The sequence below is a fragment of the Gordionus sp. m RMFG-2023 genome, chromosome 1 (assembly GCF_954871325.1).
Source record: "Gordionus sp. m RMFG-2023 chromosome 1, tfGorSpeb1-WG-v2, whole genome shotgun sequence".
Classification (NCBI taxonomy): domain Eukaryota; kingdom Metazoa; phylum Nematomorpha; class Gordioida; order Chordodea; family Parachordodidae; genus Gordionus; species Gordionus sp. m RMFG-2023.
The window spans coordinates 5729444-5741315 of NC_088775.1; the positions used below are offsets into that span (position 1 = coordinate 5729444).

At 24.2% G+C, this 11872-nt stretch overlaps 1 protein-coding gene across 1 annotated transcript in view; it reads right to left on the bottom strand.

Moving 5' to 3' along the window:
* Positions 1–2986: 2986 nt before the first annotated feature.
* Positions 2987–11872, bottom strand: part of LOC135930901 (A disintegrin and metalloproteinase with thrombospondin motifs 3-like) — a 9076-nt gene continuing 190 nt past the window's right edge. Inside the window, exons 2-7 of the mRNA XM_065467704.1 lie at positions 11513–11632; positions 9939–10081; positions 9216–9279; positions 9080–9152; positions 8880–9014; positions 2987–3229 (exon numbers count right to left, since the gene is read on the bottom strand). Of these exons, the coding sequence (XP_065323776.1) occupies positions 3102–3229; positions 8880–9014; positions 9080–9152; positions 9216–9279; positions 9939–10081; positions 11513–11632 (663 nt within the window). The 3' untranslated portion in view covers positions 2987–3101. The remainder of the gene's footprint in view (positions 3230–8879; positions 9015–9079; positions 9153–9215; positions 9280–9938; positions 10082–11512; positions 11633–11872) is intronic.

Here is an 11872-nt window from a genome sequence, read left to right on the forward strand (position 1 = left end):
AATTATATTTTATCTTTGGTTTACAGTCAACTGATATCAGATGCAAAAATTATAATGAATGACACTAACATGTATAAGGCATCAGAGGAAATCCATTATAAATGTGGCAAATGGAATTAAGAGAATATATAAATTCGTACAATTTTTAGACACGTTGATATTACATAATTTGTATTGCCACAAAACATAATCTAATTGTATATTAGATTTGCCACTAGTATTCAATCTTAAAAAAAATATTGCGACAATAAATTGCCTCCATCTTTAATTCATAAAATAAATATTTTATTACTTTTGCTCGGGAAATTTAGATATGAATTAATTATCTTATAAAATATTAATATATTTAAAAAAATTATATAAATTCTCAAAATATTCATTACAATTTATAACTGATTATTGATTATTAAATTTAGATGATATAGTATTCTTAGCTATTCATGCCTGGGGACTAAAGTTCCTTAGCCTGATATTGTTTAATAGAAGATTGTACTCGCCTTATTATTTTTTTTGATTATAGCATTGCCTTGTAGATGTATACGTCCTACCTTAACCTTCAGTGCAAATTAAACATTGTTGTTATATTTATGATAAATTTTAATATTCTAAAATAGTTTTATCTATTTTACTTATTAAATAGCAAGTCGAATCCACTTTATATTTAAAATATTGGTCCAAATCATAATTATATATCAAGCTAATTATCTTTATTATATATAATACAAGGGTTTGATGATTATATTTATATTTTCGATAAAGGCCAAAGCATTTCATATAGTTCTTTTTAATATACAAAAGATGTGCTACAATGGAACATGCATTTTAAAAGGGGATTTCCAAGAGAAGGCCGGTTTATGGAGTTCTTGGTCTTCTTGGTCACAATGTCGAGGAGATGATACAATAGGTTATTCTGAAAGGACTAGAAAGTGCAACAATCCGAGGTATTAATAGGATTATTTGAAATCAACTTTATATATAAAAAAATATACTTGGAATTATGAAAGGTAGACTTGGATTTTTCTATTTATTTTATATATTCTTACTGTAAATCAAAAATTATTCCTCTTCCAATTTGAACCGTATTTAATAATCATATAAGTTGCGAATACATGACCTAAACTAGTAACCTGTGAATTATTATGGATCATCAGATTGATAAAGTATTCAACAAGAAGTTAGAAAATCCCAGAGAGGAAACCTTTGCACAATTAATAACGCAAATTTACGTTACTATTATCCATGGTGAGGTCATACTCTACATCCCAACATAAATTTAAATGCAGAAGATGTATAAAAACTTAGTATTATAATTATATATTCCAACAATTTATTAATAAACCTAATCTTTTACCAGAATGACAGGGAATTAAATATAATATATATCCATACAAACTATACATTTAACATAATATATATAAGTATACTTTCTAAGTTTTTTCTCCGTAAAGTTTATTATAATGAACTAAATTTCTCTTTTAAATTACATTATTACTATCTTATATTTCTAAGGCCTAAGTTTGGTGGACGCTATTGCCAAGGTGGCAAAATAGAATATGAAGTTTGCAAAAATGCGGTAATATTTAGCCAATATTTTATATTTTAATTGATTTAGTAAATATTTTCTATAAATTTAGTTTAGCAGAAATGATAAAAATAATAAAGCTCTTTGTAAGAAGTATGACAATTCTTCAATTTATACAGAATTTGGTATATTATTGTTATTATTTTGATCATCTAACTTTCAATTTCTTTTTATGTTTTACTAACTGTTTACATAATAATTAATACATAATATAGCTGATGAACCATGTGTTCTATATTGCTATGTTAAGCAGAGAAATACCTATGCGAATATTGGGAGAGCTGTGGATGGAACTATTGCTAGAATGGAAAACTCTTTAGATATGTGTTTAAATGGCGCTATTATAGTCAGTTTAAATTTGATATATATTAACCTTATTGATTAATATATTATAAGTCAAATCGATAATGATTATTTTATTTCATATCAATTTTATTATAAATATTTTTTTTCTTATTAATTCATTTTTCATGCATAATATGTATTTATTTTAGAAATGAGTATTTATTATATTTTTTTTGACGTTCCTAATAGCATTTGGTTACACTGATAAGTTAATTTGCCTAAAACTATATATTATAATCACCTAACACTATTATAACTAGCTTAATTACTCTTTTAATATTTACATGATAGTTAAATTATGTCAATTTAATGGAGACAATGTATATTAAAGGACTTTCTTAATTTTAAGGAAAAAAATATAATCACATTTATATATAACTTTGATATTTACAAGACATCTTTTAAGTTCATTGAAATTGTTTCTAAAGTAAAGCTTATGTAAAATTAAATTATGTAAAATAAATTACATCGATAGTTAATAAATATTTTACAATACAACAGAATCAATTTATAACATTAAAATTTATTATACATGCCTGCTATGGAATAATTTAGAAAATATGCAAGATTTAAACTCATTGGTTCGTTTACCGTATACGTTAAGCTTTCTATAAAAGCTTAAATATTATTAGTATATTCACAAAACTTTAAATAATTTTCAATTTGAATTATTTGTCTTTTTTAAATTCTTAATTCCTTAAAATATACTTGCACATTCTATATTAATTCATTTTATTAGTGGAAATATCGATAATAAAAAATATGATTTGATAACTTTTTTCCCGTTCAATTGTTACTTTATTTGATTAATTGTAACTAATATAATATATACAAAAAAAAGGAAAAGCATTTTCTAAGACAAAATTAATATTCGCTGAACAAAAGCATAAAGATTTTAAAACACAGCTAAAAAATGAAAATAGTAAAGAGAAACTAGGAATGTTAAAAAGGGAAAGAAAGTATAAGGATTATTCGATAGAAGAAATTATAGAGTGTTAGAACAAATAATAGCGGTAGCAAGCCTTTGTCATGAAAAAGAGATTCCTTAGGCTGTCAGTCTTTGCGCGAATTCGCCTCCTCAATTCTTTAAAAAAGCATTGAGCTTTACCGCCGAAAGTGTTAACATACGAGGTAGCAGGCGATGATCATGAATTTTCAAGTGAAATCGATGGAGCTATATTTGGTAATTTACCGAGTGTCTGCGAGGGTGAGAGCATCGACGTTGTGGTTGTATGGTGCATTTTGATGCAGATGAAGTCCCAAAAAAGGACTTTTTAAGCGTATTTAAGTTCACGCAAAGAGCTATATTTTAAAATATATCTTCAAAATGTTAATATAGGAAATCACAAAGATTTATTTTAAAACTTTGATAATAATAAGCATGCATTTATAATTTAAATAAATTAACATTTTAAACTTTATTAAAAATATGTATAAAATAATTTTTTCGAATTAGATATAACCAAGTACTTCATAATTCCTTAAAGAATTTTTGCGTGCTTTAAAACTAATATATTTTTATAAATTTTAATTTATTGATATTACAAATATTAATTGTAAATTTATTTTTATTAGCCTATAGGTTGTGATAACCAGTTATCTTCAACGGCTAAATTTGACAAATGTGGAACATGTAAAGGGGATAATTCTCAATGTATTCCCTTTGAAGAAGAAAAAGGAATTACTTTAACTAATCGTAAGATACTATTTTCAATAATTTTAAAACCCATGCTTAACAATAAAAGCATTTTTTTCCCAGTTACAATTTTTTTCCTTTATTTACCTCTTTCTCCTTCCCTTCACTTTAAAAATATCTAGTTAAATCTCATTAAATTGTCTTCAGAAAAATTATTTTCGATGATTGAATGTCAAACGTGCTTAATATTATTATATTTTAATTCATTCTCTCCAAATCCTTATAAATATTATATTAAACATCCATTTTAAATAGTTTCAAAGTTATTTTTATTAATAGCCAAATAGTTTTGATATTTTTACTTAGTTTAAATTTAATAATTCAGATATGACTGATATTGCAAATTTGAATCAAACCATAAAGGTTTTATATTTCAAACTCAAGCTAAGATATTATAGAGGATATCCCGAACCAGCAAATAGTATTGGTAATAATTATATATCACTAGAATTCCTCATTTAAAGAATCTATGATATAGTGACTATAATTTTATTTAGTCGCCAGATTTTAAATTGTTTTTTTCAGTAACCTCTTATTTTTTAACTATATTACATGAAATTTTATTAAATCATTTTTAAGGTATTAACTAATAATTATAGCACTTAAATTTTTTTTTAAATATATTACTATTTGAAAATAAGTTTACACAAATATAATTATATAAAATCTTTAATTATTTCATATTTCAAAAAATAATACTATTCTTCTTTTTGTTACAAATAAACTAATAAATGTTTTATTTTATATAATTCATGCATAGTTTTAATCCGAAATGGAGTGAAATTCATGGGAACTCAGATAAAGAAGCTTAATGATATAACCTATAAAATGTATAGAGGTAACGAAATCATAAGTTCGGAAAAGTTATCAGAGCCCTTAATAATTCAAGTTATTTATTTTATATATAGATATTTTATTACAATTAATTCAAAAAAGTTTATTATGCTAATTTGCTATCTCTTGGATTGTTCATATATAAAACAAATTATTTATGTTATATTCCCATTTAACATTTTTCTTATTGGCCACACACTTAATAAATTGTTAATTAATATCCAAAAAAATTATTTAATTTTCCACCTTTGACATTACAACTAAAATTATTACACGTTTAATAGAGTAATTGAAATGAAAAATTTTTTTTTAGTTCAGAATGATGAAAGATAAAGATAGTAATACTATAACTTGATACATGGGTCTTTCCAGGATCCTAAATATTGGTTTTATAGGTGTTAACTACTTTTCTATTAAATTTATGTTCTTGATCGGATTACACTTATCTATAAGATATTTAAAATTGATGGAGGACCCCAATCCTCCCCTTTCTTCATAGAAAATCCTTATGACATACTATATCCTTAATGAATATTATATATTAATACTTTTTTAAAAATGTATCATATTATATGACAGATTAAAAAGAATGTACAATTTATTATCACGGTAGATTACAGATTGAAATACGCTAATCCAAAAAATTGATTTCTTCTTAATTTATTAACTGACTTTGTCAATTAAATTAATTTATTCATTATTAACAAATATAGTATTGGTATACATATATCCTTTAGTTTATATAATTATATTATATTATAATACTTTGTGATTATTCTTTCGTTTTTTAAAAATATAATTTGTTATGTTTTTATTTTTCATGTTAATTGCAATGCTATTCGCTAGAAGTGTAAACTTAAAAAAATATAAGCTTGAGATAGAAGACTATATAATAATTTAATAGTTATATATTAGCATATTTATTATTCCTATTTGAAAAAATGTGGAATATAATTTATAAACATATAAATGAGATAGGGAAGATTTCATCTTCAAACAATTTGCTTGGGTTTGGCATATATGATTTTATTAATTTAATATCTTAAAAAAATTATTATTTTTTTAAGATAATTTTTGATCATTCAATAAATTAGGCATCACGCGATGGTAGGTCATTATATCCTATCTACGTACTAAATTTTTGGCGATCTTTTGAATAGGCCTTTTTTATTTGCGATGTACTAAATATAAAACGTAGGGTGCAATTATGAGGGGTTTGAATAAGGAAATAGCGAATCTAGGAAATTCAGGATGATGAGCCAAAATTAAAAATAATTTCAAGATCACCTTTATTTTTTAGGGGAAACCTGCCTTCTTGGATAATCTATTTTTCAGAGATTAGTTTAAATAAGTTTTTTTATATAAAGACTAGTCGAATTCTCTTGATGTAAAGAAGTGGCATTCTCTTCACTTCTCTTATGGCAACCCTTTTACCAAACATCTCCTTACATTTTGTCGATTCTTTTGTTTTAATCTATCCCCATCTTGTCCATTGTTTTGTTTTCACATATATAAATCATCTCCTTCTATTCTGTTGATTCTTTTGTTCTAAACAATTATTCCAATTTATTCACCCTCTTTCTTTAGATTCTACTTTTCTATTCTCTCCTGTAATAATTGTTTTTTATATGCAAAATTGTGTTTAATTTTCATAATTATGTGTAATTGAAGTTTTTTTGTATGAATTGTTATTAAGATTATAATCTGTATATTATTTTATAATTGTTTGTAATTAAAATTTATTTGTGTAAATTGATATAAAGATTATAATAATAGGATGTACACAGCGGATTTAGTTTCATATTTTCGATTCTCTTTCGACTATATCTTTTGTGTTATTTATTATTTTATCCTTCTATCTTACTTTTCTTTAATGATCGGAGTTACCTCTGTTCACACACTTTTTCGTCCTCTTTTATTTCTCTAATTCCATTGAATCCTTATCTATCCCCCATATATTTTCCTTTTTTTAATTACTCCTAGTTCTTCTCTCCTCTCTAACCTTAAATATTTTCTCTCATACTCTGAATAGAATGTTACCTGTCTTATTCGATTTGAACACTTTGAATTGAATACTCTATACAAATTATTCGACAAAATGTATTATTATATAACATTCAATTCGAGTATTGTATTTATGAATTCTCTATTTTATAATTTGTCTTCTACCATCATACTAATATTTATATACACATAACTTCGGATCGAATACGAATTTAATTTTTTTGTAATTCGCAATCGGCCTCACTATTTAATTTGACTTCTAGTTTTCTTCTCATATAAGTAAGCTAAAATAAAAATGAGAAAATCAAAGATGGAACAAAAAATAGTTAGAATGAGATTGTATTAATACTTAGTTGATACGTTTCGTGAGTGAATGCAGAGATAATAAATATAAAAGATATGATCTTAATGAGGAAAAAGAAAGGAACATAGGAGGTAAAACATGATTAAGATTGCATAGTAAAAAATATAGTTAAAATTTTGTATAAACGAATATAAAAATTTATATTATGAAATATGAATTTTTCTTTAAATTAAAATATTATTTTAATAAACACATATTTTTTTAAAAAAATGGAAGAAAATATAAATTAAATAAAGATTACAAAACCTACCCATTGTAGAATAAAACCTCCAAAATTGGCTATATCAAAATATTGGTAAACTCGAAATGGTTACCATTTAAGTGTGGACCTTTAAAGATTAGTCTTAAAATAAACATTCCATAAAATTTTTTTTTCAATTTATACTTTTATTGCATTTTAAAAATTATAATAACTATTTTAAAAAAATTTATAAAATTATTAAATAAAAATAAATATATATAAGTATCGAAGGCTCTAAAAAGAGCTTAATTTAGTAATGAGTGTGTTCCTAAAGAACAAATATAATTATGTTTAAAAATTTCAAGTTGAAGGTTTTTGTTTGAGAAATATAGATTCGCGTTATTCGTTTGTTATTTTAATAGATTTTGAAAAAATATTGTTTCAAAATGAGAATTTAACCAGAAATAAACAGATGATTGAAAAATTAGATGAATAAGGTGTAGGGTTTATATAGATTGGTTAGCATAATTACTTAAAAAAATTCCTATATAACTGAGGAGCCTTAAAATAACCAGCCTTTCAAGGACTATTGATTTTAATAAGAATGTATAAATTTTTTTTGTTAATCTTAAAAATATTTTGGATGCTACTAGACTATCAAAGATCTTTAAATTTATGTAAAGCATATAAGAAATGAATATTTATTAAAATGTCAGATAAACATCTTAAACATACAAAAGATAGAAAAGTCCTAATTATATTGGATAATCACCTTTCTCACCAATCCATAAGAGCTATTGACTTTTGTTTGAAGTAAGGGATAATATTTAACTCTCCCACTATATTGTACCCATAAACTTTGGATAAAACACTGTTTGTCCCATTAAAGAGATAATATAACTCTTCAATTGACTCGTGGATGAGAACTAATTATGGCAAACATTTTACAATCTATACCAGGTATAGTCAAGGATATTTTTCCTAGCTACAGTTCAAAATGGTTTTAAATCATGTGGAATTTGGCTATATAATCCTATAATTTTTAATGATGAAATTTTAATACATTCATAAATAATTTATCCAATACTTTAAATTATGAGGAAACTAATGATAATAATAAAAATGTTAATTTTGAGAATAATTATAGTTATGATATCTCATTGAGAATTAGACAAGATGAGTCTGAAGTCAACCATTCTTATTCAAATGAAAGAAAAACCTCTAAAAAATTTGATACAGAATCAATTTTTCCATGCCCAACATTTTATAAAAAGCCTAGAAGAAAAAATAAAATTCTGATATTTTAATTTCTTCGCCATATAAAAAAAAGCTATGGATAGAGAAAATAAAAGAAAAAATCAAAAAATGTTACTAAAATACACAAGTGCGCAAAAAAAATATTAATCATAACAATTAAGACTGGTTTCAAAGTCATAAATGTAGTTATTGGTCACATGGAAGCTGTTGCAATTTTAACCCTTTTTTATTTGCAAAGATTGTGAATAATGTTTCCATTTTTTTGTTTATAATAGTACTTTTATGCTTTAAATTATTAAATATGTTTAAAAAAATATATACTTTTATGTGGGAAATTAAGTAGAGCTTATAACAACCTCGGGCAAAGGCTCGATCGTCCCCGTGTAGGGGTTCACTCATTCCGCCTCAAAAAGTACCAGAAAAAATAAAATTTTGAAAAAAGTGTTAAATATATATTTTTAAAATTTAAACCTACTAAACTAATAAAGCTCAACAAAATGAGATTTTTTTGTTAAAATTGATAAAGTAGTTTTAATTTTATTAAAGTTTGCTTTTTAAGGGTTCGCCATAACCCCGGTCTCCCCTATTATATTTATCAAAATATATCAAATTTAACTGAATATAATATCGCCGTTAAAAAACATATCCATAGAGTTTTCCATTCTAACAATAGTTCCATCCACAGCTTTCCCAATATTCGCTACACTATTATTATGCTTAAAATAGCAATATAGAAAACATGGTTTATTATCTATATTATGTTAGTAAAAAATAAAAATAAATTGATAGATGATCAAAATAATAACAATTATGTACCTAATTCTGTATAAATTGAAGAATTATCATATTCCGTACACAGAGCTTGATTTTTTTTATTATTTTTGCTAAACTAAATTAAAATAGAAAATATTTATTAAATTAATTAAAATATAAAATATTGGATAAATATTACCGCATTTTGGCAGACTTCATATTTTATTTTGGCACCTTGGCAGTAACGCCCACCGAACTTTGGCCTTAGAAATATAAGATAAAAATAATGTTTTAAAAGAGAAATTTAGTTTATTTTGAAAAAATTATAAGGGGGAAAAAACTTAGAAAGTATACTTATATATTTTTTATAATAAATGAATAGTTTATATGGGTATATAGTATATCAAATCTTCATTCAATTCCTGTCATTTTAATAAACCGTGTAATCTATGAGGTGTATAAATTGTTTGGATATATAATTGTAATACAAAGTTTCTCTGCAATTAAATTTATGTTGGGGGGGGGGGGGGGGGGGGGTGTAGAGTATGAGGTCACAATGGAAATTATTAACGTAAATTTGCATTCAAATTGTGTAAAGGTTTCCAATCAAGTATTTTCTAAATACTTGTTGGATACTTTATCATTTTTGATAATCTATAATAATTCGCAGGTAACTAGATTAGGATATGTTCAAAAACTAAATTATTTTGTCCAAGATCTCGAGAATTTTTGATTTCCAGTAAGATTTTATAAAATAAATAGAAGTCCAAGTCTACCTTTCCTATTCCAATACCTTTTTATGTTAAAAAAATATAAGAACAATGGTCAGCCTTCTCTAAAGTTTCAGATAATATTATCAACATTATATTTTTTATTATATATATATATATATAAAGTTAATTTCAAAAAATTTTATTAATACCACGGATTGTTGCACTTTCTAGTTCTTTGGGCAAAACCTATTGTATCATCTCCTTGACATTTTGACAAAGACGACCAAGAACTCCATGAACCGGCTTTTCCTTGATTTTTTTTTTCAGGAATGCACTTTCCCTTGTAGCATATCTTTTGTAAAGAAAATAGATTATAAGCATTTACTAAATAAAATGCATTGCTTTTATCTAAAATAAAAACATGATGTAACCCTTGTATCACATTTAATAAAGATATTTAGCTTGATATACACTCGATTTAGACGAATATTTTTAATAAAGAGTATTTGACTTGTTATTTGATAAGAAAAATTGATAAAACTATTTTATAATAATTAAAATTTTTATCAATAATAAAGCAACAATTTTTAATTCACATTGAATGAGGTGGGGCATATACATCGACAAGACATAGAATGCTATAATCAAATAAATTAATAAGGCGAGTACAATCTTCCATCTTTGATTAAACAATAATAGACTCATGAAATTACTAATCCACAGGCATGCGTAGATAAAGGATAGTATTATATCATCCCAACTTAATAATCAATAATCAGTTATTAAACATTTTATATAGAGAATTTACTATATAATTGTTTTTTTAAATATATTAATATTTAAATGTATCTATCAAAAGTATCAAAATGTTTAATATTTTTTAAAATTTCGATTAAAGATGGAGACAATTTATTGTCGCAATGTTTTTTAACCTAAATAATTACTAGTGACATATAAGGTAAGGATATGTTTTGTTGTAATACAAAATAATTCGTATATTAACTTATCTAAAAATTATATTTATTTCTATATTATTAATTCCATTTCCCTCATTTTTATCAGATTTCCTCTGATGCCTTATACATGTTAGTGTTATTCGATATTATAATTTTTGCATCTGATATCAGTTGACTGTAAACCAAATAGATAAAATTTAATTTTTAAAATAAATTGAATTATTTATATAATATGTTCTTGAGGAAAATTACTCGGATGCACCTATGATGTTACAGTATAGTCAATTCACGTAATCATTCATACAATATGACTTTTATCTTTTAATATCCTATAAAATTGTTAGAGTTAGAGGACCTTTATTTTATTCCTAAAGTATAACATCATGATTTTAAAAATAATCACCAAAAAGTTGTAGGCAAATTATATATCATTAAAATTAATAAAAATAATCCATGAATGAATGCCATGAAATGTCTTTTCTGCTTTTACTAAACGTCACAAATATATGTCAGGTAGATATTCTACAACATGTTAAAATAGATTTTCCTTCAAAACCTCAAACGTATAAAAAAAGCTTAAAAAACATATTAAATTGCTGATAGCGTTTTTTAAATGCCCAAAAATGTAAATTTGCAAATAACATATCTTAGTATTAATACAATATATATTGTATAAAAATTAAGACAATTTGAACTCAAACTTAGATTTAAGATATTAATATTATAACTTATTGCTCTCATTAAATGTAACATGATATACTTTAAATTGTGTTTATAGAATAAAATATTATAAAGAAGAAGAAAAAATAATATGATATAAAATATACTGATTTAGTTTTGGAACTCGATAACTTGTTGCTCAATGGATTACAAGGCACGAAATTTAAAAGTTCCCATATTTCGCGATAAAACCTCGTCGAAGTACATCTTAAATAAGTGCAGTTACTCTGGTGATTGAAAAACAATGTAATAACACAATATTTTTTGAATTATACATAAAAATTAAGAACCTTTCATTTTTTTAAGATTTTTTTTTTAAATGGTACTTTTTTTTATTGATAATTATGGTAATGAATAGAGACATTGATTTTAAAGATTTATCATGTTATTAGAGTTATGCCTCTTTCTGGGAAAATTTGCACTTTAGATTTTTTTTAAGCTATTTTTTAAGATTCTTAGGTTATTCA